Below are 27589 nucleotides of genomic sequence, written 5' to 3'. Positions count from 1 at the left end.
TCTCCCGGCCCGCTGTGTCAGGCTTGTGCCTGTTGCTCCTCCCCTCCTCCCACTCCTCCTCCTCCGCCTACTCCCCCTCCTCCTCCTCACAGGTGTGTCTCTAGGCCCTGTGGCTGCCTGCCCCACTCCCTGCCGAGACGCCAGCCAGAAAGGCCACCTATCCTGAACCCCAGCAAGCCTGAAACAGATCAGCCAAGCATCCTGAGATGGAAGCTGCAGATGCCTCCAGGAGCAACGGGTCGACCCCAGAAGCCAGGGATGCCCGGAGCCCGTCGGGCCCCAATGGCAGCCTGGAGAATGGCACCAAGGCTGACGGCAAGGATGCCAAGACCACCAACGGGCACGGCGGGGAGGCAGCTGAGGGCAAGAGCCTGGGCAGTGCCCTGAAGCCAGGGGAAGGGAGGAGCGCCCTGTTCGCGGGCAATGAGTGGCGGCGACCCATCATCCAGTTTGTCGAGTCCGGGGAGGACAAGAACTCCAACTACTTCAGCATGGACTCTATGGAAGGCAAGAGGTCGCCGTACGCAGGGCTCCAGCTGGGGGCTGCCAAGAAGCCACCCGTTACCTTTGCCGAAAAGGGCGAGCTGCGCAAGTCCATTTTCTCAGAGTCCCGGAAGCCCGCGGTGTCCATCATGGAGCCCGGGGAGACCCGGCGGAACAGCTACCCCCGGGCCGACACGGGCCTTTTTTCACGGTCCAAGTCCGGCTCCGAGGAGGTGCTGTGCGACTCCTGCATCGGCAACAAGCAGAAGGCGGTCAAGTCCTGCCTGGTGTGCCAGGCCTCCTTCTGCGAGCTGCACCTCAAGCCCCACCTGGAGGGCGCCGCCTTCCGAGACCACCAGCTGCTCGAGCCCATCCGGGACTTTGAGGCCCGCAAGTGTCCCGTGCATGGCAAGACGATGGAGCTCTTTTGCCAGACTGACCAGACCTGCATCTGCTACCTTTGCATGTTCCAAGAGCACAAGAATCATAGCACCGTGACGGTGGAGGAGGCCAAGGCCGAGAAGGAGGTAAATGCTGGGGCCCCTCCTGCTCCTCCAGGCCTGTCCTCTCTCACCCCACCCCTCCGACCTTCATCTTCTCCACTGGAGCTTCCTCGGGTTTGGGGCTTACGTTTCTGCTGTCCTTGGCTCTTTTAGAAAACATTTCTTTCCCCTCATACCCCGTGTCCCCCCAATCCCACCTGGGGATCAGAGGTGGCTCCCCAATCCCCTAATGTCTCAGGAGACCGGACATTTTCTAGATGAGCAGATGGAGACTCAGAAAAGACTGGGGGCCTGACCAAAGTCATAGGATAAATTCAAGTCAGGTCAGAGAGTATGACCCAATAGCACAGAACTCACTCCTGGGCGCTGTGCCTGGCTGGGGTGCTTCTTTCTTCTCCTCCTTCTCCTTCTCCTTCTCCTCCTCCTCCTCATCCTCCCCCTCCCCCTCCCCTTCTCCCTTCTCCCTTCCTTCTTTCTTCCTTCTTCTTTCTTCTTTCTTTTTTTTTGATTTGAAGAAGAGATAATTCCTCTAATCTGAGTGGGTCTGGCCCCTGGGGAATGGGTTGTGGGTGAGGAAAGATACTAGAAGAGAGAAGTTTGGGGTCCACTGAAATGTCCTTTCTTTTGTCTTTGTAGTTTTTATTTGTGGTACAGTGGCTGCTTGTTCTAGCTGATCCCCAGCTGGTCTCTTGACTTCCTCCACAGCCTCCTTTATCCTTCTCTCAGCTGGGCCCTGTGTTTTGCATGTGTAGTTGTGTGTAGACACACCTATTCCTGCAGGCGGACACTGTTGGGGAAGTTTGGAGTTTGTGTGTAGATCAGCTAGTCCCTGACTTAGGGTGGTTTGATTTATGATGGTGTGAAAGTGCTATGCTTTCAGTACAGTATTCCATAAAATTCAACACTTTATTACAAAATAGGCTTTGTAGTAGAAGATTTTGCCAAACTGTTGGCTAATGTAAGTGTTCTGAACAAGTTTAAGGCAAGCTAGGTTAAGCTGTGATGCTTGGTAGGCTAGGTGTATTAAAAGCATTTTTGACCTATCACATTTTCAACTTACAATGGATTTATTGGTAAATAACCTCATCACAAGTTGAGGAGCATCTGTATATGTGTTTATTTTATGTGCACGTGGGTGTTTTTGTGCCTTTGTGAATGTTTGCATGTATTTGTATATGTGATACGTAAGAGTGTTTGCATGAGTTCTATGTGCCTGTGCCTGTACTTCTATGGGGAGGAGCAGAGGCAAGTGCAGGCCTGTGGATGTAGCATACCTGGGGAAGGTGATTTGAGCAAAGGGCCCAGCTGTGGCCACTGCCCTTTGCCCCACAGATGTGGGGTTCACTCTTCCCTAGGTACACACCTACAGGTGGCCTTCCTGGGGCAAACCTTCCTGACCTCCAAAGCAGTGAACTCCACTTTCCTGAAGAGCTTCTGCACGTCTCAGATCTGGACAGCACAGGATTCCTCCTTGCCCAGGCTTCCTGACCAGGAGGAGCTGGTTGATTACTCTCTCCTTTCATCTCTCACTCACACCCCTGGACAGAAGGGGCTGAGGTAGGGAGGGGAATGTACTCACAGATCCCTTCCAGAAGCCTTGTTTGGCCCAGGAAGATGTTTCCAGCTTCCCCCATCTTCCGACCCCAGTGTGGCCTCAGGCTTCATACTGAGAGATATAGATGGGATAGGGGCCATGAAAGTCATTCTAGGGAGCTTACTTGGGAGGTTAGACAGAATAAGAGGCAATCATCCTCATCACAGCAACTGAGAAATTGCAGAGCCCCAGACAAGGTTTTAGGAAATGTGACTGAGTTCCAGTGCCAGTTTTTGCCTCTAACTAACTGTAAGACTGTGAATAAGTCCTTTCCATTCTCAGTCTCAGTTTCCCAAGGGGTGAGGCTAGATTGTTGGTTTTCAAATTACCCCACAGAGCCATAGCATTCTTAGAAATGTCTTTGAGGCCTCAGGATGAGGAGGGGGCAAAGAGGTGTCAAGAAGACGGAGGGTTCAGGTTCCCACCTCGACTACAAGCAAAATATTGATCATCTTCTATGTAGGATTTGGCCTCAAATTTGGACTGAACCAAGGATATCTCTGCTTAAGCCTGGGTACCCCTGGAAGAGGTGGTTCTGGTGGGCAGGAAGGTCTTGGGCAGCCCCGTCTGGATGTGCCAGGAGCTCAGAGTTCAGAGTTCAGGTTCCTGTATGGGGGCCGCTGAGGGACTCACAGTTCTTTTCTGAGGGAGGGCTCATGATGTAGGTCGGGAGGCAGGGCTCATACACACAGACAGGACTGGGGAGCACCCGCCCAGTTACGCAGAGTGGCTATCAGTCAACATCAAGTTGCAGTGGACAGAATGCCAGGCCAACAGAGTATTCCCTCACCTTGCAAATAGGGACACAGGCATAGAGGAAGGAAGGGGCCTGTCCAAGGTCCTTGTTTGAGGAGGAAGCCCCCTAAGCCCTCTTCCAGTGTTTGAGAATGCCTCAGGGAAGGGGCCCCAAGGGGATGGGATTGGGATATGTGTGCTTTAGGAGAAAATGCCTGGTCCCCTAAAGTAACCGTCATGGTGGGAGCTTCAGGTAGCCTGTGCGTTTGTGTGCACATTCATGTGCACCTGCAGCATAGGGCTAGGCAGGGAGAAGTGGAGCCAGGCAGCCAGGAGACTGAGCTGGGCATCCCAGCTGTCTCGGCCTGGCTCTGCTGGAATGTCAGAGGTGGGGGACATTGGCACAGAGCAGGTTTAATGGGTAGATGGGCCAAAGTGAATGAGCATGCCAGTCCTGGCATCCTTTTGAGGCATCTCCTGCAGACCCAAACATCAGCCCACACATAGCTGTTTGCAAGCAGCCCTTGTTCAGAACCTGTTCTGCAGGCCAGTGGTGAAGGCCCAGGTGACATAGCCTCAGACCTGCCTTGGTTGGTTGTGTGAGGCTAAGATGACACCCAGGGCTGTGGGTGCCTGTCTCCTGGGCCTCAGCTCTGAGCAGAGTCTCTGTTAGAAAAAGATCACTTGGTGCGACAATATGACAGCACCTTCCTCTAGTGTTCCCTGGGTCAGCATGTTTCCAATTCCACCCTGAATGTCACAATAGGTCCCATACATGTCCTCCTGTCTTCCCCTCTGCCACTGGACACTTCCCAGGCTAGGTTAGGGGGGTGGGATTGAAATGTACACATACATCCCTGTCTGTGTCTCATGGTCTTCCTTCTGCCTATCTCAAGCTTCAGCAGGCCAGGATGTTAAGACCTCCTGGGTGGCTGGCTGGCTGCTCTTGGGTGGCCTTGCCCTGACATGGGTCTGGCCTGCTCTGGGGTGGCAGCACGACGAGGCATGTGTAGAGGTCACTCAGCCAGGAGCATTGCTTTGGAGAGGCTCAGCCTCATGCCTCCTCCACTCTCTCAACCCCACCATTTGGTTCAGTTCAGTTCTCTCACCATATCGTGGCTTTGTTTTTCATCTCGTTGCCCAATTCTTCCACAAAAGCTGAGCCACTGGTTGCTGGGCATGGGAAGCCACGGGTCCTTGCGTTTCTGAGCAGCATTGGTCTGCCCAGGAAAGCTCTCTGGGATTCGGGAAGGGGAGCTGGGCTAAAGGCCAGGGTGCCCTGGAGGGGCTGGGCCCACTTTCCCTGGAGACTTTGGTGACTTTTGGGGAGAGTGCTTGCTCTGGGACGGGGTGGGTGAGAAAGGAGGCAGGGTGACCTCTCTGGGTGCTAAGGGGGAAACAACAAAATAAAAGAGGCTTGGAGACAGGAAGCAGGGGAGCAAAGTGACAGGCAGGCAGGAGACAATCCAGTGTCTATGGCACACACCTGAGTGCCAGTGCCTGGCCCAGCATGTCCTACCTGTAGATGAAGAAACAAGCTCAAAGTCGTCAAGAGACTTACACAAGTTACAGCACTCAAGATTGGCAGAGCTGGGATTCCTCTCTGCTATTTTAAGCCTTTTTGTTCCTGTAGGATCGGAAGGGTCTTCTTGAGATCACCGAGTCCAGTGGCCAGCAATCCCCAGACCACAATCAGCTGGTGCATTGTTGAAACAAAAATTCCCAGTCCTTACCCAAGGAGGTATTTTAAAGGTCTCCCCAGAGAATTCTAATATGTAGCTGGGTTAGGAATCGGAGATCTAGTCCAATTTCACCACAAGGAAACCAAGGCTCAGGGAGGGGAGGTTCCCACTATGCCTGTGTCCCCATCTGCAAGGTGAAGGAGACCGAGGGGGCTGCTAACACTCCGTGGGCCTGGCATTCTGTCCTCTTCCCCACTGTTGGCCTGGAGATGGCCAGGGTGATACCTTCCTTGCCCCGTCTCACCCCTCCCCTGACCTGAGGCTGTGAGGAAGCAAAAGGAACAGTAAATCCCAGTTAAGCAGACTAACTGATCCCAGGCTGTTTGACGTCCGGGTGGAAATGGGGAAATCTATCCAGCATTTCAGATTCTTATCCAGATAATTACCATTTGTCTGGGAGTACAAATCTGGCAATTAACTGGCTCATTTGGCAAATGTCACAGCCGACAGGCCTTGTAGTGAATTCAGGCCAGGGGAAGATCATGGCCAGTCCTCCCCTCCCTGGAGGCAGTGCAGGTACACCTATCCAGGTGGGTGCTCAGGTGTGTCTCCACCTGAAGACCACATCCAGGTTGAGGCGCTGCTAGCTGCTGCACCACCCGTCTGCTCTCAGGAAAGCCTCTGCTCACCCAAGGCTGAAGGATTTCAAGGCTGGGTGGCCCATGCAGTGCCCGATCCTGGCATCAGAGAGCAAGAGGCAACCAGACAGGTGTGGGAGAAGGGAACAAAGGAGTCATTTAGGGACAGGTCTGGGCAGGGAGGAATGAAGCGGAGAGTAGGAAGTCAGGAGGGAGGCGTGGGCAGGGTGAGACTGTGGGGATCAGAGGCCCTGTCAGCCATCAGGGCCTTTAACCACTTTCTGAAGGAAGAGGGAGAGAGGGAGAGAGAAAGCTGGGGCCTCAGGACAATGGGGAGGGTGTGGGGAGGGAATTGGGAGGGAAGCGGGGGCAAGAGGAAAGACGTGGAACTGCCAAAGTGGGCCATCTGCGAGGTGAAGGGAGCATGGTGGGGCTTAGGTCAGTAGGAGTGAAGGGGAAGGACAATGCCACAGAAGGCACACAGGACAGCCCGGTGCCACCACCTCTAGATGCGCCTCTTAAGGCACAGAATAGGATCTGAGCCCTATTGTTGCAGCTTGGCCTTACCGCTTTCCACCTGTGAGAACTCAGGCAAGCTGTGTAATCTTTCTAGGCCTCAGTTTTCACACCTGTGAAATGGGGCGGGGAGGGGAGGGATGATGCCACTTACCTCCACAGGAGGCTTTTGCTGGTTAAAGGAGAAAAGTCCTGGCACATAGTAGATGCTCAGTAATCAACACTCCCTTCCCTCTACTAGTGTTGAAGGACAGCCCAGCATCTTTTAAACCTTCCCATGTTATATTACTTCCTATACAGGAAAAATTGCCAAGAGCTGAACAGACACGAGGTGCATCCCTAGGTCTCACCCCAAATGCTCCTCCCCTGACAGGGTAGGACTCATCCCAGAGGTGATAAAGGAGCATTCTAGCAGCACAGAGTTCCCAGTCCAAGGGAACTCCAAGAACCTGCTGTGTCCTGCCAGTCTGGTCTTGGAAGACATGATGTGGGAACAAGGCCCCTTCCCAGCCTGTGTCCAACTTCTTCAGTGCCCCAGAGAAATAGAAGGCCAAGTCTCTCCTCCACCCTGACCAACTCTTCCACCCACAGCTGCAGACAGTCTCTCCTTCTGACCCTGCCCTCACAGGTTTCCACGTCATCCGCCAACACCTCTGGCTCTGCTCTCCACCCCTCGGTGCTCAGCTAGCCCTGTTGCCCTCTTCCCTGGCTCCCTTACACAGGATGGACTCCGGGGGGACTGGCATCACCCTGCCCTTGGCCTAGACACTTCTTTGTTCTAATCCCCATTGAATTCTGCATCCCTGAACTCTATCTCCTTCGTCTGTCTTGGCCAGTGAATCCATGCTCACCTGGGGAGACCTTTCCTCCTCTGCAGCCCCAACCATGCAGCCCTCACCTTCTCTGGTCAGACCTTCTTCCACTTGCAGGTGGTTAGTCCACCCTCATCCCCTTTTTTCCTCCTTCATTTCTGCCAGTGTGCTCTGATCTTCCATTATCCATGAGCTATGCTTCCGTCTTGCATTCAGCCCAGTGTCTTGACCTCGCCAGCCTCTATGCACTGCCTGCTGTTCACTGTGTGTCTGGACAGTGTACACGTTCCATCTGGATCCCAATCCAACAGCATACACTGTCCTCACCTCTGAACACTACCAACACCTCACCTGATCACACCTGCCGCGCTCCTCACTTGCCAATGCCGGGCCCACCTGCCCACCACGCTGCACACACTGCTGCGAGCATGGTGTGAGTGAATGCACCTGGCCTGGCCCCTGGTCCATGGAAGGTGCCCACACAACAGTGACGATGGGGACCATTGCTCAGACGGTGCTCACGCTGTGCCAGATGCTTTCTGGGAGCTTCACTCCCAATCCCAGGGCATTCCACAGCTTCCCTGGGAGGCAGGTCCTCTTCCTGCCCACCATGGACCAGACAAGGCTACTGAGGCACAGAGAAGCTAGGCAACTTTCAGAGGCACTTGCTGTCCTGTGCTCCCGGTGAGCTCCCTCTGAGCCCACCATTGCTCATTTCATGGAAGGGCTGCCTATCCCCTATTTGAGACAGGACTTTTACGAGCGCTGGGCCCTGGCCTGTGGTGGGAGGGATTGTGCTTTTGTTCTCTGTTTTCCTTTCCATCAGACCTTGTTCTGGGGGTGGAAGGTAGGGTGAGGAACCCAGGTGCCAACTCCTCCATCGCTGAGCTGGGTCAGGAGGTTGGGGGCCTCCAGCTGTTCCCCGACCTCGGGCTTCACTCAGGAGTTCTCCAGGGTGAGAAAGGTGCCTGGGATAGAACCCCAGTCTTGGTTCTCTTGGACTCTTCCTCACAGCTCAGATCTGCTTGCCAGGTCCAGCCTCCTCGGAGGCCTTTGGGGCCATGGGATCTGCCAGCCTGTGTTTCCTGGACTCTTGGGCTCTGCATCCTCAGAGAGTGTGACGGTCTAGTTTCTGCCCTTACAGTGGGCCTCCTTTCTGTTTTCCACTCTCTCTCCATCTTATTTAGTGACTGCTGGCTTCTCTCCAGCCTTTTTTCCAGAGATAGGGCCAGTTCTCCATCCTCATCTCCTTAGGTCCTCTTTTCCATCTCTGGTAATGGTATTTTCCATGCTGTGGCATTTCCAGCCCATTGCTGGTGGGGCAAATGCTACTGAGAACAACTCTGAATCTCCCTGCCTGGAGAGCCCAGGAATGTGGGGGTGGGGGCGGGGAGGACAGGGATTCAAGGACTGTCTGGAAAGCTCTGCGGCTCTTGCCTGATGCCTTCCCCACCCTCTGGGCACCTTTTCCAAGAAGGCCAGGGAAACTCTGTCTGCCATCGGATCCACTTCCCTGGGTGCCTGCAGCAGGTCCGCTGTTAGCCCTCCCTTGGCCTGGTGGGGCGTTCAGAAGTTGTGCCGTGTAGTGATGCACGTGTCCAGGTGCTCATGACTCCTGGCTGCTGGAACCCACATTCCTAGAGGTTTGTGGCTTCCTCACCTTGACTATTCTTTTAGGCTCGTCAAGGAGATGACCAGAGAAAGGGGTGGGACTCTGCATTCAAAACCCAGTGGTAGTGGGGAAATCTGGAGCAATCCAAGGCTCCCTTGGATGCTTCGTTCTGTCAGGTGGAGATCATTCACCTATTGTCCATGCTGGAAGGGGCTTTGAGAGTCCTACAGGGCAGCCCAGCAGAACAGAGGCTTGGCTGGATGGGACTGGCCTTAGCTTCATGCCTCTCCTTTTGTCTCTATTGTGGCCACTTTTCAGAGAAGGGCACTTCCCCAAATGGAAGGTGAATATGGGAGTGAAAGCTCATGTCCTAGCACACTACTGATATAACCTCTTCCTAAACCACCCCAGACCCCAACAGTCTGTGTCCTCTTCCTGAGCAGGAGTCCCTACAACCCCTTCTTCCACTCTACACTGCCTTCCTCTCTAGCCTTCTCCTTCCCCAGAGCCCCTGGGTAAAAGTCCCTGTCTTGCCAAAACTGCAGAATGCCTTCCCTTTCCCATAAACAGGTTTTATAGCTGTGCATGCCCAGACGGAGTCCACGCCAGAGGTAACCCTGGCTGCTGCTTGCAACACAGCCCTACGTCATGCCATAGAAATGCTGCACACTGTTACTGCCTTGAGACACTCCCTGGGCTGGGCTGGGCTGAGCTGGGCTGGGTCCCCTTCCTTTCTCTTCCCAGTGTCTGCAGGTCCACTGAAAGGGGCAAGCACCCTGTAAATGAGTTCCCTCCTGCTCATGCTGGGTGGAGGAGACAAGCAGAGGTTTAGCCCTTAAAAAGACAAGGCTAGAATGTCCAGCCCTAGTGGCCTGAGAATATAGCAAGATGGTATTTAACTTACTGCTAGATCCTTGGCGACTGGCATGGTGCCTGGCATATCCGAGGTCCTGATGAATGTTTGCTGAATGAAGAGCTGAGTAGATGAGTGATGAGCCCTGGCTGCGAGTGTGCCCCCTGGGTGGACCCTCTCCCTTGTTCTCTGGTTCTCTTCCATCTCCTCCCCCTGACTTCTCCAATCCTGGCTCTCTCTCTGCAGACAGAGCTGTCACTGCAAAAGGAGCAGCTGCAGCTCAAGATCATTGAGATTGAGGATGAAGCTGAGAAGTGGCAGAAGGAGAAGGACCGCATCAAGGTGAGCGCCCCCAAGCTCACCTTGCTGCTCCCTTACCCCACCAGGCCTGCCTGGAAAGAGGCAGGCCTTGGCTCCCATTTGAGTCTCAGGCACACATAGACATCCCACATGTGTTTCTTCTGGCTTCTCCCACGTCCTCTGACATTCTCACTGACTGCCCTTCTCAGTCTGAGCCAGGCACTCAGGTGGGATCCTGTCTGTGACCTAATACCCATTTCATGTTATCCCAGCAAGTAAAGACCCCAGTGTGTCTTCTGATGTTCTCCAATGTCTGTTCTGCCCACCAGACTCCCCAGCCACCAAATGCACACCATTTCTTCTCTACTTATGCCATTGTGGCTAAATATGTGTCTGCCGTGGTTTGGGTAATTGCAAACTACAATCTGAAATCACTGCCTGCTTGACCCTGACTACATACACAGCTGGCATACACATTAATTTTCTGAATACACATTTCTACATATACATTCATTTTCTGAAGGATGTTTGGTTCTGGTTAGAGTTTCAGGGAGCATATTGTGACCCATGGGAGAACTTTGGGGCCCACAGGGAATGATGGCTCATATCAACCCACCAAGAGGAAGGAGCCACGGTAGGAATGTGGGCTGTGAACAAACCTGGCTATCTCTATCAGTAGGTGGCATCCCTCAGTGATGCCTTTGAATGAGATTCTTGGCTAAACAGACTTGCCAGGTTAGGGCAGTGGGAATGCCCTGACCCTGTGCTGGAAACCTAAAGACATACCCAACTAGGGAGATTTCTTTCCCTAACTAAAGCCCTGCCTAATCCCTTCCCTGACTTTGGACCTCTAGAGCTTCACCACCAATGAGAAGGCCATCCTGGAGCAGAACTTCCGGGACCTGGTGCGGGACCTGGAGAAGCAAAAGGAGGAAGTGAGGGCTGCGCTGGAGCAGCGGGAGCAGGATGCTGTGGACCAAGTGAAGGTGATTGTGGATGCTCTGGATGAGAGGGCCAAGGTGCTGAATGAAGACAAGCAGACCCGGGAGCAGCTGCACAGCATCAGCGACTCTGTGTTGTTTCTTCAGGTAACAAGCCACTCCTCTGTCACTCAAGCCCTCAATTTCCCCGTGCACTTTTCGAGACCCCCCTCCATCATCCATCCATCCACCTATCCACTTATCTACCTATTCATCTATCCATTCATTCACCATCCAGTCATCCAACCATCCATCCATTCATCCATCTATCCAAGCGCCATTCTCTCTGTTTAATTTTTTAATCCAATCCATTTCTCTACCTACTCTCAAGATGGCACACAAATATCACCTTTTATGAACTTCAGTTGATATGTGCTAGCAGTGCCGTAGGCTCGGTAGGAAAGATTTCTGAGATCAGTGAATCGGGTAGAGGGGCAGTGGCGTAGGAGTGCTGCCTATTTGTTATCTTGGATCTAGTCCATTTGTCTATTCATCCATTCATCCTTCCATCTGCTAGAGTGTTTTGGATACTACTGCATGCCCAGTACTCTATTAGGTGCTGTGGCGAATAGAGAAGTACAAGACATGGTTTCTGCCCCCAAGCAACTGCAATCCAGCTGGGAAGATAAGACATGTACAATTAGAGAACAATATAGAAAAGTGTGTAATTAAATGATAAAGCATATGGCTCAGGAGATAAGTGCTTGTAGAAGCTCAGAGAAGGGCAGGCGGGCTAGAGGAAGCTAAGACAGCTTTGTGGAGGAGGTGGAGTTTCAACTGGGTCTTGGAGGCCGGTTAGGATTTGAGAGGGAGGACAGAGTCTTCGGTGAGGAGGAAGGGAAATGAGAAGTGCAAAGGCAGCACTGAGCATGGCAGGTAAAGGTAGAAATACCACTGTGGGCCGGGCGTGGTGGCTCACATCTGTAATCCCAGCACTTTGGGAGGGCAAGGCGGGCGGATCACCTGAGATCAGGAGTTCGAGACCAGCCTGGCCAACATGATGAAACCCCATCTCTACTACAAAAAACAAAAACAAAAACAAATTAGCCAGGCATGGTGGACTCACCTGTAATCCCAGCTACTCAGGAGGCTGAGGCAGGAGCATTGCCTGAACTCGAAAGACGGAGGTTGCAGTGAGCCAAGATCGTGCCACTGCAGTCCAGCCTAGGCGAGAGAGTGAGGCTTCGGAAAGAAAGAAAGAAAGAGAGAGAGAAAGAAAGAAAGAGAAAGAAGGAAGGAAGGAGGAAAAAGAAGGAAGGAAGGAAGGAAGGAGAAGGGAGGGAGGGAGGGAGGAAGGAAGGAAGGAAGGAAGGAAGGAAGGAAGGAAGGAAGGAAGGAAAGAAAGAAAGAAACAAAGAAAGAAAGAAATACCACCGTGGCTGACCCTGAATACCATAGTCATTCCTTGCATTTCTTTAGTGCATTCACTCCCAGTCTTCACAGCTTGTGTCCCTCTCACAAACCCTATGAGGTAAACAGATGCACCCGCTTTAGCGGTGGGAGTCGTGGAGTCACACATCTCAATGCCAGTGCCATCAGGGCTGTTAGCATCCAGTGAGTTTTAGCTGAACCTTTTCACCTTACAGAAGAAACAAACGTCCAGTGAGGAAGAGTGGGGCTTGCAGCACTGAGATCCCCAGCTGCACTGTGAGAGCCCCTGGCAGAGAAGAGTCCTCATAGCTCATGAAGACCCAGGCAGTTAATGGTTTTTTCCTTTCTTGGTAGGAATTTGGTGCATTGATGAGCAATTACTCTCTCCCTCCACCCCTGCCCACCTATCATGTCCTGCTGGAGGGGGAGGGCCTGGGACAGTCGCTAGGCAACTTCAAGGACGACCTGCTCAATGTATGCATGCGCCACGTTGAGAAGATGTGCAAGGCGGACCTGAGCCGTAACTTCATTGAGAGGAACCACATGGAGAACGGTAGGTCCCCTCTCGTGGCTGGGCCCCAAGGCCATGGACCTTTCTGTCCCAAATCAATTCCTGCTGCCTGACATGGGCTGGCGTCCGGTGAGCTTATTCTCATTGTTCCTACCCACCCATCCACCCTTCCTCAGGCTGTTTGGACTAGGATACAGGGATTCTAACCCTCCCCCTCCTTTGAACTTGCTGCCAAAGTTATGCAGCTATAACAAGAGGCCTCCAGAGCAGGGACATCCTGGGCACTGGCTGCACAAATGCCTCCTCTCTGTGAGTTGTCCATCAAACTCAGAGACTGGTTTTGTTCAGATCTACATCTAATTGCCGGGCCTTGCCCGGCAGCTGTGTGGATCCTGCCCCTGGTACGGGCCATACTGCAAACTGGTGGCTTTGCAGACTCTAGCAGACGTGACCTAGAACTGCAGCCATGCCTGGAGGGAGGACTTGCCTGTCATCATGGCCATGCTGAGCAGTGCTGAGCCCAGAGGCTGGACTTGGCCTGGTGGGCTGGGCTGGGGATGGTGGGACAGTGTCTCTGTGACTCACCAGCTCCCCTGAAGTCAGCTCTTCTTCTGAGTCATGCTGTCCCCTCAGAGGTCAACTGAATCATCTCACAGAAAACCTCTGAACCTGAGAAACAACATTGTTAAGTCCTTTTCCACCCAGTCCCTTTAGGGCCTGAAGCCTGGGCACTTTCCCCAAGGCCCCACCCGATGTCCCAGGTGTTGCACGGGGCCTTGAGAGTACAGCCTTATTAATGAATGCTAGACGTGAATACCCCAAAGGAAAGGACCCCTGATTGCTCTCCAGACACAGCATATGATTCTTTGGGGGAGGAGAAGAACATGAGGGTGATAGGAGTGTGCGGAAGGGTTGGGGTTCAGGAGGCCATTTGTGCACCTTGGTGATGGCAGTATCACAGTGTCCCTATGAAATGTGGGGGACATTCAGTCACACCCAAGGACAGATAAGCCATTTCAGCAAGAAGCCATATGATTATATGGCTTCAAACGGCACTCAGATCCCGAAATCCTCCTTCTAATGACAATAGTGATGATGCTAATGGTGATGGTGACAGCTGACAATGATTGAGTGCTCGCTCGATGCTGGGCATTTCGCTGAGCTCCTCATGCACATTACCTTATTTTCCCTGCGGGGTGTACTGCATTTTACAGGTGAGAAGGCTGAGCCTCAGAGACGCATCCTTTCATAGGGCGCACAGCTCGGTAGGGGGTACGGTGGGGTTGAACACTCTGCTATTCAGTCTCCCATGCCCTCTCATCTGAGAAGCTGCAGCTGCCGGTGGCTGCAACAGTGGGGTTGAGGAGTGTGATAATCATCAGCCCTGGGGTACAAACCTGGCAGGGGAGCCCCTCCGGTGAGGTCTGGCCAGGCCTGGGGGGATGGCCTAGACTGGGGTGGAATGAGCCTTGCAGAAACTGTTCAGCCTCCTGGCCGCTCAGTGTCCCATTTCTAGGTCACAGTGCTGGCCACGGCCTCTGTACAGGTGTGGCCCTGCGTCCTGTATGAGGTGTGTGGCGAGGTGGCAAGCAGGAGCAGGGATAGGCACTGCTGATTCAGTGGCCCACACCTGTGCCTGGGGCCGTGGGGGCGGCTCCTCTGCCCCTATGTTGTTTTTTTGTGTGGCTGCTGTGTGGATGCTGGGAGAGTGTCTGCTCTAGGAGGTGGTGGCCGGTGAGTCAGACAGTGGAGTGACCATCCACTCCTCCCTGATGCCAGCCTGCCCACCAGACCAGGAACTCATCCACACCTCAAAGGCCCCTGTGCTAGGAGACACCAGGCCACTTCATCCTGGGTTCTGTGGGGCACAGGGCTGGGCTAACACCTAGAAGGGCGTTTGTTTATTCTTTGAGTATCTACTGTGCACCAGAGCACAGACAGGTGCAGGTGATGAAGATGAAGAACGAGGCTCTCAGCCACATTCCTCCTCTTGCTCAGGAGAGAGAGAGAGGGAAGGACAGGGAAAGTAGAACACGGGGAAGTTGCAAGAGAAAGGAATGGACTGGGTGTGGCTGAGGGAAATCAAGCGTCGAGCAGCAGATCTGTTTGAGTTGGGGGTTAGGGAGTCTGCAGGTGAGTGGCCCCTGCCATAGCAGCTCACTCCACTGCCTGAATACCTGGGCCATGGAGGCCAACACTGAGACCTCGTCCCCTCACCTTAGGCTGCCAGCAGTGGCTGGGACTGAACCCGGAAGTAGAGGGCCAGGGCTCAATCCCCAACTCTGCCCTTATTGCCATGTGACGTTGGGCAAGCTGCTTCTCTTACTTCCTGAGTCTCAATTTCCTTATCTGTCTCAGGGGGATGTAACCACAGTTGATGTATGGATCAAATAAGAAATGGGCATTGAAGCACCTTGTAAAGGTGAAGTGCTCGGAAGTGCTGTGCACACGATCTTATTCACAAGGGCTCCGTCCGAGAGGGTGGGTGGCTCTTTGCAGACACCCTCTCCACCAAGAACTCAGGAACCGAGCAAATGCCGGTCAGGGCGTCATATTCTCGGAGGCTGCGGAAACTTGGCTCTCCCTGGGACGTAGGGGGTGGGCTATGGGGTGACTCATCTGAGCCCCCAAAGTCCCCAGTGGGCTGCCTCCTCCTTCCTACCTGGTTCCTCTGCTGACCCGACCCTCTCCTTCCTAGGTGGTGACCATCGCTACGTGAACAACTACACGAACAGCTTCGGGGGTGAGTGGAGTGCACCGGACACCATGAAGAGATACTCCATGTACCTGACACCCAAAGGTAAGAGGGAGCCCTCTCACCTTAGACCCAGCATCTCTCCTGCTGCCCAGGGGACCTGCAAAGTCCATGCAGTGACTCTTAGCCAGGTTCCTTCTGGGTGGGGGTGATGGTATGTCCAGTTTGTGTGGGAAAGTCCTGGCATCTGCACGTTGTCCTGATGTGATTATGAACAGCGTCTGCGTTAGCTCTCAGAAGCATCCTGGTTCGAACGAGAAGTTCCGTGGTGCCACCTCCTCAGAGGCAATCCTCCTCGGCCACACAGGCAGCCCCTCTGCCCTCCTTGCCCTCTCACTTCTAGCCCACACCTCTGCTTCTCTTTCTTTCCGGAGGTCTCCTGGGCTCCCTTCTGCCAGGCTGGTGCTGTGTTTTGCTTTGGCTCAGGTTTTGTAGGGGCTGAGCCCTCTGAGATGGCTGCCGACCCCAGGACCATTCTGCTCCCCTAGGCGGGGAGAGCAGTGCCTCTTCTTCTGAGTTTCCCGGCTCTGCACCCTGGCTCCCTTGGCCCTCCCTCCCAGGCCCTGGACAGTCCCAGCCTGCAAGGTGCTGGCCTAGCATAGACCAGTGCCTGCCTGTCCTTGTCCTGTGGCGGCCTCTCATTCTTGGGCGCCAGCAACAAACCACAGAAATATCCGTTACATAAGGGCGGGTGCGCCGACCCTCGGACCATGAGAGTGTGTGCCTGTGCGGGTGGGAGAGTGGGACTGGGGGAGGAGGGAGGCATGGGGAAGGCACAGGGGCTGGGGAGGGGGAAGCCTCCAGGAGCTAATCAGTAATTCACACATGTCTTACACACACACATACACACACACACACACACAGTGGGAGAGGCTTGGGGGATTTGGAGAGATGAGCTCAACAGAAAAGCACCTGTGCCGCCCCACCCAGTTTGAAAACAACCCCTGGGCTTCTTGGTTGTTGGGCTCTCCCTCCTCTGACATTCCTGGTGTGGGCCAGGCCCCAGCCAGCCAGCCTGCCTCCTCCCTGCCCAGGGTGCTGTGCCTTTAGGCAAGTTCTGGGAGAGGATAAGCTGTTCTAACCAGTCAGCCCCAGCTCCCCTCTCCTTAGAAACCCCACCAGGCCTCGCCCCAGCCCTGTCCCTCCTGTCTCTCCCTACCATCCATGGACCAGGCCCTGGGGTGTCATCGAGTGCCCTGATGGGCTCCTGTGGGTCTCTCCTGCTCTGTAGGAGACTGAGGGCCTGGTGTGAGCCTCCTGCAGGTGTGGGAGGGGGTGGAGGGAACAACAGCACCCACTATGATGCTACCCTGACAGCTTAGGGCCTGGGGGATTTTGGGCAGGCCTCAGTACCCATATCTGAAGAGAGGGGAGGTTGTGCTCACATGCTGGGAGACTTCCCAGCTCTGTTGCTGTGAGTCAGTCTATGATGTCTGTGATGGAAGAAGCAGGTTCCCCCAGCATCCATGCCCAAGCACTGTGGGTAGCCTATGCTGAGGATGGGAGGGACAGGAAATCTGCCCTCTGGGAGCTCCCAGGCTCAGGGTGGAGGTGTGGGGAGGACACCAAGGAGTCACCAAGGAGATGAAAGAAACAAAGCTCCTAAAGGGACTGGGTCCTGAGTCTGGGAGCTCTGAGGTCAGTGGGATTGACAGTGACTGTGACTCCTTCCCAGGAGGGGTGAGTTTCCGGGAACCTGTGCTCAGTAGAGGGGCATGACTGCGATGGGCAGAGGGCATCAGGGACCACAGGCATAAAAGCTTACAGGAAGGACTGGCAGGGCCAGAACTGGGGGTGTGGTGTTATGAGAGGGTCAGGTGGGGAGGGACAGAGGTAATAGAGGACCAGAACACACATGGGGAGCTCATTGTTTTCAGCTGGGTATCAGTGGGGTTATCAGTCCCCACTGCTTCCTCACAAGGCTGTTGTGAGAGCCCAGGTGTGCGGAAAGGAAAGCACTTGTGAAGTGAGGCTCTGATCTCCCACCGCTTCTGCCCCTGTGGTTGCCATGGCCTCTCCAGGTTTATGCTGATGCTCTCCTCATGGTTACTAACAGAGCCCTTCTACTCTTCAAAAGCATGCCAATTTTGGTGATAAATTAGTTGATTGCCTTACGTCAGACCCGAAGGACCTCTCTCAGTGGTGGAATCCAGGTCCTGTGATGGGCACTTGGGCAACTTTTTGGGGACAAGGTGTCCTGCATGAGACCGTTTTCTGCAATGACAGCCCCCTTCATCTGCTTCACAGGTGGGGCCCGGACATCATACCAGCCCTCATCTCCCGGCCGCTTCACCAAGGAGAACACCCAGAAGAATTTCAACAATCTCTATGGCACCAAAGGTAGGTGGTGGCTCAGCTTGAGGGTGCACAGAGTTCATGGGGACTGTGCAGGCAGGAGGGGTATAGAGGTGGGGCCAGGGGGCACGGGGTTCAGACCCAGTGTGAGATGAATGTGGGAAGCTGGGATGGGTAGGGGGCCCAGACACGGGTGGAGAGGGGTCCTACCTACCGAGCTTAAAGTGTGTGTGTGTGTGTGTGTGTGTACATGCATGGGGCACACAGTTAGGCTGGAGGAAAAATAGCCAGCAATCTCGGCATCCGTGGAGATCCTTGAGTCCGTGTGCTCTTCTGATTCCTGAGGAAGGATTTGGGGAAAACTGGGGCTGAGCAGCCACCTTGGGCTTAAGTGTGGGGAAGCCCCCCAGCCAGTATGAGGGCACGAGGGCCCACAGAGAATCTACTGATTTGCATACTTCTGCAGTGAAAAGTCGTACAGTGGTTAGTTGTTAGCTTGGCTGTGACTGGAAAGGAAGGCATGGCAGGAAATGGGACTGGCCCTGGAGCTCCAGGAGGTGAGGCGAGTGAGCAGCACCTTAAGACCTAGATGAGATGAAATGGGGGTGGGGACGTGGCTTCCCTAGGGGGAGCTGCTAAGTTCAGGGTCTCCTTCTGCCCAGTGCTCCAAGGGGACCATTTGCTCCGGGGCAGGGCCATCCACTCAATGAGACCTGGTTCTGGGAGCCCTTGGTTCTGTCCTGGGGGCTCCTGGTCACGTGCCAGCCATGCACGGGGAAGGAGGGGACTGGGTCAGTCCCCGCCCCAGACATAGCACTGGAGGACTCTTCTGTGAGGACAAGAGCCATGGAGACTGGAGGGTCAGGGGCACCACAGCAATGCCTGGGCCTCTACATCCAGGATTGGATTCACAGCCGTGACCAGTGGCACCCCTCCTCCACATATGCAGTAGACCATGGGCACCTTGAGGACAGAGCTGTGTCTGTCCTGTTTGCTGCTACAGGCCCAGAGCTCAAAAGTAGGAGGGGGTCAGGAAGCAGTTGTTGAGAGAGAGACTAAAGGCATGAGTGAACAGAAGGGCAAGGTGTCTGGCCTCGCAGAGCCCTGGCTAGACGTGCTCACTGAGGCCTTGCTACAGAAGCTGCCTGGGATCCCTGTGGGAGGGCTTTGCACAGGGGCAGGTGGCCAGCCCCAGCCATCTCTGACCCCTGAGCCCGAAAGTCAGCCCCCAGCCCTCCCCACAAGCAGCCAAGGGGTGAGCTTGACTAAGGAGGTCACTGATGTTTCAAGCCTGGCAGATGGGGGTGCTGGAGAAGTGTGCATCACCCACGGGGGCTCTGAGCCCCCCACTCTAGTGCCCTCTGAGTGCCCTAGCAGCTCCTCCCACTCCCTTCCCATTGCCTTCTCCTTTGGACTATGGGACATGCCTGCACATAGGCGTGTGCTAGCCTATTCAACTTGGCAACTATCAACTGTCTCATCCCCAAGTTTTAGGATGTGTTTGTATTTATTTGTTCATTGGTTCATGCATTCTGTCCATCAACCATACAATGAACACCTTCCAGGAACCAGGCTCTGTGCCAGGCACCAGGTGTGATGTAGGGGCCAGACAGGCACATTCCTAGTTCATGTGAGCTCACTGCGGGAGACAGACAATTGAACATATAGTTGCCACCCAGAGGGTAGGGGGTGCAGGATGATGTGGGGATGGGGCTGAGGCACATGCAGACATTGGGGAGGTGCCATGTAAGCTGACACTTGAAGACCCCACCCTTGAATCGCCGAGGGTGGGGAGCAGGAGAAGTGTCCTAGGCAGAGGACAGGGTCTGGGTACATAGCCTGGGGCAGGAGAGAAGCTGGAGTGTCTCAGACACTGAGACTTAGCCTGGTTTGAATGTCCAGTGGTGGAGGGAGGATAGAGGCAAAGCCAAGAAGTGGGAGATGGTGGATGTGTGGCGGGGACTGGGGAGAGCAACTCACGACAGAGCCATGGGCTGCACTTGGGACGTTGTGCCTTATTCTGAGGACAGTGGCCTTTAGGTAGGGCAGGGACCGGACTACGCTTTATATTTTAGAAAGGTAGCTATGGTGGCAGAAGGATGGGGGTGAGGTATCACTGGGATCACAAGTGGCATCCTGGGTTAAGTTGTGGCCGGCGGCTGGAGAGTCACAGACCTGGCTGTGTCCTGGTCCTGCCTCCTCTCCCCCTCCCAGCTGTGGGGACCTGACAGCCCTTCTTTGCCCTGCCAGGTAACTACACCTCCCGGGTCTGGGAGTACTCCTCCAGCATTCAGAGCTCTGACAATGACCTGCCCGTCGTCCAAGGCAGCTCCTCCTTCTCCCTGAAAGGTGAGCTTGCCCACCCTGGCCCCTGCTTTCCTCCACAGCTGCCCTACACCTCCCAAACCCTGCTTGGGTCTCTTCCCTGAGCTGCTAGTTCCTCCCTCACCTCGCTGTCCAGTGACCACAGCCTCTGTCACTGGACAGAGATCTGGCCCAGGACAGACCCTGCTTGTTTCTTGAGGACCTCAGCTTCCAGGTCATGGCCTGTGTCTTCCCAGGCCTCCCTGCAGGCTGATGGCTGACACTGAGAGTGCCTTCACTGTGCTGTGAACCAGAGCTCCTTTCTGGTCTGTCTGGGCTGAGGCGGAGGGAGTCAGGGCGGCCCCGCCTTAGACTAGCATCTTTGTAACCAAGCTCAGAGAGCGCACCTGCTCTGGGCCTCTCGGGCTTGCCGTCCTAACCCTGGGTGGCGGCCACACTGACAAATTCCTGCCTCTCTCTAGGCCCTAGTCTCTGGCTAGTGAAATGGGAGAGGCCACAGAGCCGGGGAGAAAAAACGTGAATTTGGGTTTGGGAGTCCGGCAGCACCTGGTTTGGAATCCTGACTGCTGCTTATAAGCTGTGCAACTCAGGCAAACTGCTGAGCTCATAGATACAGGGGCCAGATGAGAGCCCGGGAGCTGCCGCCATGGTCTTTGCTGAAAATGAGGACAGGAGTGGGGGCTGGGCTACATCAGCGTTTCCCAGGGCTTGTTTCACCACTCTCTAGTCTCTACCTACACGCTGCAACAACAGCTCTCAGTGGTCAGGACGGGGGGACACACCATATCCCCTGCACCCAACCTCTCTGATCCTCAGGGTGCTGCTTCTCCTACTGCAGAGTTTATTTAACTCGCAGCGTTGGCTGGCTCTAGGGTCCTGTGGCCATGGAGCACCTGCCAGCATCCTGCAGAGCCAATCCTGCAGGCGCCCCTTTGGGAAAGGCAGGACCAGACGACCCTAAGGCCCCCCAAGACTGATCCTCTTTTCTGGCACTCTGTCCCCCGCCTGCCTGCGGTGCTCTGCAGCACTCTGACAAGGGAGAGTGGTCGATGCCTCCTGTCCCCTGGGGCTGGGGGCATCCCGAGGGGGCAGGCTTGAACCAGACCCCAGCTATGGGCCCCTGCCCCTCATGTATCTCCTGAAAGATCCCAGGGACAGCTCTAATGGCTGTGGTGCGAGTAACCCTGTCTCTCTTCTGGCACCCCGAACATCTGGCCTGCAAGTCAAGATCAGCAAATTGGGTGGGCTCAGGAGAGGGAAAGGGGCTCTGCAGGGCAGACAGATCCCTGAGCAGTGGCCTCTGAGGCCTCGTCACTCAGTTGTCCCTTCTGGCCCAGAGTCCTACACTATACCCAGGGCAGGGATTCTTGGAGCTGCCGGCAAGATGAAGGAGACAGGACTATGGGTGGAGGGTCCCAGCCTGCGGAAGCCCCGGGCATGTCCTAGCCCTGATCCGGGCCTGGGGAGCTCCAGGACTTGCCTTGGCCTGTTTGGCTTCTAGCAGGTGCCTTTCTGCTCTCTGCTCAAGCCTGGACCACAGAGCACCTGGCAGGGGAGGTGGCCGCCCTCAGGTGTGATTCAGAGCAGCCTCCAGCATGAGGGGTGGGTCCTTTTGGCCCCTCGTGGGACCAGCACTGTGCCACTAATGCCTCTCTCTCTCCCAGCAGGCACTGGGAAAACCCCCTATCAGTTCACCACCTTGGGACAGGCCACTGCAGAGTTTTCCAAACCACTGGGTCGCAGTGGGCTGTCTAAAACTAATCCCGGTACCTGCCCATTTTTCCATTCCTCCCCTTTTCTCTCCCACAGCGGGCCAGGTGGGACACGGGGGGCTCTCTGCCACTTCTAGGGTGTGCCGGTCCCTTCTCCCCAGAGCTCCCTGGAGAGGGATGCATGCCCCACCTGCCACCCCAGCACACTCTATCTGGACTTCTGCCTCTGCACAAGGCGGGTGACTTGGGCCACCCTGACCCCACCCCTGTTTCCATTCTCCCCTCTCTCATGGCTGGCGTGGGATTTTCTTTCCGGGAACTGAGAGATGAGGCCTGAATTACCCCTCTTAATCTCCACTCAGGATCCCTGGAATGCCCCCCTTCCAAGGCTGCCCCCACCCCCAGATGCAGGAAGAGATCCAGGTCCTTTGCTCCATCTCCTCCCCCTCCTCCTTGCTCAGTGCCAACCTGGGAAGGGCCAGCCCAACAGGCAGCCTGGCAGTGCTCATCATGAGCCTGACCTGCTCATCCTCGCTTAGAGCAGGGCAGGACAGGGGCTTCCCCAAGACAGACCGCAGCCTCTCACTGGACAGAGATCTGGCCCAGGACAGACCCTGCTTATTTCTTGAGGGCCTCAGCATCCAGGTCATGGCCTATGTCTTCCCAGGCCTCTCTGCAGGCTGATGGCTGACACTGAGAGTGCCTTCACTGTGCTGTGAACCAGAGCTCCTTTCTGGTCTGTCTGGGCTGAGGCGGAGGGAGTCAGGGTGGCCCCGCCTTAGACTAGCATCTTTGCAACCAAGCTCAGAGAGCGCACCTGCTCTGGGCCTCTCGGACTTGCTGTCCTAACCCTGGGTGGCGGCCACACTGACAAATTCCTGGCCCTCTCTAGGCCCTAGTCTCTGGCTAGTGAAACAGGGGAGAGGCCACAGAGCTGGGGAGAAAAAACACGAATTTGGGTTTGGGAGTCCGGCAGCACCTGGTTTGGAATCCTGACTGCTGCTTATAAGCTGTACAACTCAGGCAAACTGCTGAGCTCCATAGCTCATAGATACAGGGGCCAGGCTCAGTGAGGAGACATCTACAAAGTCCCTTGCACAGTGCTTGGCACAAGTGGGGCTCCGTGAATGGGAAGCATCGTCCAAACAGCGCAGGGGAGTCCAAGTGAGCGCCTCCTGCCAGGAAACTCTGGCAGGTCATGCTTATGCGTGGTGCTCCTGGTTTCTGGGAAGGGGAGGGCCTGTGGTGTAAACCTCCGGGGAAGGTGAGTGGAAATCCCTGCAGAGCAGTGTGATGCTGCACTGGATGTGGGTGCAACACTCCCCTGCTGCCTGGTCCAGCCCACCTGGCCAGCTCCTCCTCCTCCTGTTTGCTTTGCTGCCTCCTCCCTTTGGCCAGCCTCCCCAGGAATTTCGGTTGCGGCGCCCTGGCTGCTGCACGCCTCTTCAGGCGACTGCATTTGGTAATGGGCTGGATGATGCTTGGTGGTCACTTTGGAGAAGGCAGCTGTGCTGCTCTGGCCCCGGGGGCCCCTGACCACCAGCGGTGCTCCCTTTGACTTGAGTCTGTTGTCTTCCCAGGCTATCCTTCCCTCATGCGGAGCCAAAGCCCCAAGGCCCAGCCCCAGACTTGGAAATCTGGCAAGCAGACTATGCTGGTAAGGAAAGCACTGCCAGGAGGGCCTGGGCACATCCAGAGACCGGCTCCCTGGGGGCAACAGGTTCCAGGGTCTGTGGGAGGATGATGACTTCTCTGGGCCATGGGGTAGAGAAGGAGGCAGCAGTGGCCTGAATACCTGCACACAGCAGAGGGTAGTAGAGAGCCAGGGCTAATGGGCAGGGGACTGGCTAAACACACACTGTCTGGACCTCAGTTTTCTGATCTATAAAGTGGGCAGCCTTGGGGTTTTTATTTGGTGAATGCTTGTTGGATGCCTATGCTAGTGGAATGACAGCTTGGGTTCTGCCAGCTCTGGGATTGTAAAACAGCCCAGCAGGAGGACAGGCCTCCTCCTAGAGATGGGTCCCACCTCCCCGGGGCAGTTCTCCAGTGCTGATAGCATAGAGGCCATTGGGGTGATAGTGTGGGGGTGGGAGAGGCTGGAAAGTTGGGAATAGACATATTTAGGTTCAATATCTAATGACCCTAGGCCAGGGATATCAGAAGAGCAGCAAGACAGGGAAGCATGGCTTTGGGGTCCAGGCCACCTGCTGACTGTGGGGTCCTGGATAAGTTAGATACCCTCTCTGAGACACTTTCTTGCTTTTTATGATGTGGGGACTGAGATGACCTCCAGTGCCCGTTAGATCTGACATAGCTGACCCTGACTGAGAGCTCCGTGATCAGGGACTGTAGTTCACATGCAGAGCCCCCGTGTGCCTGAATGCCTTGCTCCTGAAGGTCCATTCTAGGCCCTGCTACAGGAGTCAGCCAGCTGCTGTGGCAAGTGGGTGGCATCAGGAGCTCTGCTGGAACCAGGGCCACAGCCCTTGGCTCTTGCTGTCCTTGCAATTGGAGGTCAGAGCAGGAGAGGTGATTTGCCCTGGAACACAGAGAATGGCTGGGGATAGTTTAATTGGAGAGAATCTTTAATTGCTGGCAATGGGAGCTAAGTGATCGTGTGTGTAATTTGGAGCTGGGCCCAGGGGCATTGCAACAGCAGGACTGCAGAAAGCAGATATGGGGAGATAAAAGAAGGTTTCCGTTCTAGACTCAGTCCTTCCCCTCCCTACTACATACTTTTCCACCCTCTCAGAGCCTGGGACCCTGAAGAGAAGGCTCATCAGCACTTTGAGGCCCCTGGCAGGGCAGGGTTCTGGTGTCCAGCAAGCAGCCAGCGCTGGGAGAGTGGAGGGCAGGTGCTGGGGTGCAGAGAGGCTGAGCTGGGAATCAGTTTCCCTGGGGGCTGGCCCCAGCTGTCTCATTGACTTGCTGTGTGACCTTGCGTGAGGAAGAATGATTCCTTTGTGCCTCAGTTTTCCCATCTGTAATTAGGATGATTTCCTAGCTCTTCCAACTATCATATGTGCTGTGACCTCAAGCCAGGGAGGGGAAGGGAAGGTGAGGGGAGCAGTCTGCTCTGATGCCCACCTACCACTCTGGGCTTTTAACCAGACAATGCCGTTCATCGACCTGCAACCCATATTATTGACCCAGTCTTCCTCAAAGAAAGGCTTCAGCCATTTCCAAATCTATTCACTTTGCCCTGTGAATTGCTTGGGGTCCTGGCTGGCCCCTGGGGGTCAGGAGACCTGGTCCAGGCCCTGCTCTGCCAGTAATTAGCTGTTCTTTCCCCTCCCTGGGTCCCAGTTTCTTCCTTTGTTTAATAGGTGGTTTAAGCAAGGTCTGAGCATCCCTCAGGCCCACAAGTCCTGCTGTGAACCAGACATAGGCAAGGAGCTGACCAGGAGGTGTCAGTTCCCTGGCAGACAGGGCCAAGGGCAGTGCACCCTTGGGGTGTGTGTATGAGGGGCAAATGATGTCTCCTGTATTGGGATCCGCAGGGCATGGGGGTGGGCTTAGCCTCTCACCCAGCTCAGGGACAAATCCTCTTCCTGAGACCCTCCAGGGACTGATGGTGCTTGCCTGGGTGAGCAGCAGCTAAGCCGTGCTCTTCCACTCCATCCTGGAGGGCTGCCTCCTCAGGGCCCTGATGAAGTGATCTGGGTGGGGTGGGGCACGCTGATTTCATGAAATTACTGGGAGATACAATGCATGGAGAAGGCTGGGAGAGCTGTCACTGGGCTCTCTCTCCAGAGATGCTCCCTGAATACCAATGGCTGGGGGAGGAGGAGCAGGACGAGAGAGGCAAAGGGCTGTGGGGAGCCTAGGACCGTGTTGGGCTGGGGCAGTTGTTTACCCTCTCTGCACCCCCTCTGTAAGGGAGATTTATGCAGAGAGAGCCAAAGAAAATCCTGGAAGCCCTCGCCATAAGAGAAGTGATGCCGAGAACTGGGGGCTGGGGGTGTGGGTTTTGGAGGCAGCCTGCTGGGGCTTGGATTCCGGCTCCTTGCTTACCAGCTGAGTGACCTTGGGCAAGTTGCCTAGCTTCTCTGTGTCTTGGTTTGCTCAACTATAAAATGAATATGATAATAGTAATCTATGTAATTGGGTGGTTGTAAAAATTAAATGAGTGCATCCGCATATAGCCCTCGGCACAGTGCTGTGAAGTTCCGTGGAGTAGAAAGTGTTATATAAATAGCAGCTGTGGTAGCGCTGGAGGAACCTCCTGAGCTGTGGAGAGAAATTTCGACCAGTGTGATGGGGGGCTGAGGTTCAAGCTCACCCACTAACTATGGGAATGGACTCCAGTTAGGATTCAAACCTGTAAATCCTGACATTAGGGGCCAGCCCCTGATCACAGGGTAGGTAGATCTTGCAGATCAGGCCAAAAGGCTCCTAGAATTGTCGGGGCTTGGATCACTGCTACCTCCTGGGGCAGGTTAGGATAGGGTGGGTCTAGCTAGCGGGCTCATCTGTCATCTGGCCTCCCTGACCACTCTTTGTTTTCCCCACAGTCTCACTACCGGCCATTCTACGTCAACAAAGGCAACGGGATTGGGTCCAACGAAGCCCCATGAGCTCCTGGCGGAAGGAATGAGGCGCCACACCCCTGCTCTTCCTTCTGACCCTGCTGCTCTTGCCTTCTAAGCTACTGTGCTTGTCTGGGTGGAAGGGAGCCTGGTCCTGCACCTGCCCTCTGCAGCCCTCTACCAGCCTCTCGGGGAGGTTCTGGCCTCTCCAACTTCCCCACTGGCCACACTCCATTCAGACTCCTTTCCTGCCTCATGACCTCAGATGGTCAACATCGTTCCTGTGCTCAGAGGCCAACGCATCACAGGGGTGAGATAGGTGGGGCCTGCCCTAACCCACCACCCTCCTCCTCTCGGGCTGGATCTGGGGGCTAGCAGTGAGTACCCGCACGGTATCAGCCTGCCTCTCCTGCCCACGCCCTGCTGTCTCCAGGCCTATAGACCTTTCTCTCCAAGGCCCCATCCCCCAGTGTTGCCAGCAGGTACCTGGACAGCACAGCCACGCATCTCCCTTTCACATGGCCCACCTCCTGCTTCCCAGAGGACTGGCCCTACGTGCTCTCTCTAGTCCTACCTATCAGTGTCCAGCGTGGCAGAGCCTGCAGCCCTTGGCCACTGCAGACGGGAACCTCTCAGTGTCTTGACATCGCCCTATGCAGGCAGTGGGTCTCCACCACAGCCACTTTGAGTCTGTGGTCCCTGGAGGGTGGCTTCTCCTGACTGGCAGGATGACCTTAGCCAAGATATTCCTCTCTTCCCTCTTCTGGGATAAATAATTCCCTTAACACGATATGATCCACCCATGAAAATAGCTACTGGCCCAGCTACCATTTCCCAGCTGCTGTACCATTTGCCTGTAGAATTTCATTCGGTTTATAATTTGGCATTCTCTCTGGCGATGGAGAGTGTGGCTGGGCTGGCTGCAAAGGATGCCTCACACACTGCCCCCACCCGTAGCCACTGCCCCATCAGAGGCTGCCTCCTCATTCTGATTACCACCCATGTTGCATGTCAAGGTGCCCAGGGACTGGAGACGAGACAAAACCAGGAGCAGCACAGTGGGGACCTCTCCGTCTCAACAGCCCCAGGCCTGTGGGGACTCTGGAAGGATGGGTCAGCTTGCAGGGGTCGGGGAGGGAGATATCCAGCTTGGGCTTTCCCCTTTGGAATAAACCATTGATCTGTCACTTCTCTTGTATTGAATGACCATTTCCCTGAGGGTCCCCAGGGGAACAGGCTGCATTCTTCTGAATGTACTTTTTCCCTCTGATGAGGGCACAGTCGTCTTCCTGCTCTCCTCTTGCAGATGTGGCTCCTTTGAATCTCCCTTAACCTCCCTCACCCTGTCTGGGACACAGGGGTGCAGTGCAGGAGCCTGGG

General features: G+C 55.1%; 1 protein-coding gene across 4 annotated transcripts; it reads left to right on the top strand.

Moving 5' to 3' along the window:
- On the top strand, nt 1-27396 carry LOC105476355 (tripartite motif containing 29). 4 transcript variants are annotated; one of them, XR_984045.3, is made up of 10 exons: nt 1-1010; nt 9675-9770; nt 10583-10816; nt 12434-12632; nt 15289-15390; nt 17593-17685; nt 19891-19989; nt 23258-23334; nt 26195-26519; nt 27226-27396. XR_984045.3 is itself a non-coding variant. In XM_011732203.3 (9 exons), the coding sequence occupies exons 1-9, from the start codon at nt 207-209 to the stop codon at nt 26255-26257; spliced, it is 1767 nt and encodes a 588-aa protein (XP_011730505.2). In that variant the 5' UTR covers nt 1-206; the 3' UTR covers nt 26258-27396. The 4 variants fall into 4 exon arrangements, 2 of the variants coding, with proteins under 2 accessions (XP_011730505.2, XP_024646840.1); XR_984044.3 differs by having other exon boundaries at nt 26195-26586; XM_011732203.3 differs by having other exon boundaries at nt 26195-27396.
- Nucleotides 27397-27589: the final 193 nt, after the last annotated feature.

Source organism: Macaca nemestrina, chromosome 12, assembly GCF_043159975.1.
Source record: "Macaca nemestrina isolate mMacNem1 chromosome 12, mMacNem.hap1, whole genome shotgun sequence".
Lineage (NCBI taxonomy): Eukaryota > Metazoa > Chordata > Mammalia > Primates > Cercopithecidae > Macaca > Macaca nemestrina.
Note: the sequence above shows the minus strand (reverse complement) of the source record. Positions and strands in the feature narration are given on the sequence as shown.

Excerpts from the sequence above, each read along its gene's own strand:
- LOC105476355 (XM_011732203.3), top strand. The coding sequence starts at position 207 with ATGGAAGCTGCAGATGCCTCCAGGAGCAACGGGTCGACCCCAGAAGCC. Across the intron at positions 15,391-17,592 it reads CATGTACCTGACACCCAAAG|GTGGGGCCCGGACATCATAC; the intron begins GTAAGAGGGAGC and ends TCTGCTTCACAG. Across the intron at positions 23,335-26,194 it reads CTGGCAAGCAGACTATGCTG|TCTCACTACCGGCCATTCTA; the intron begins GTAAGGAAAGCA and ends TTTTCCCCACAG.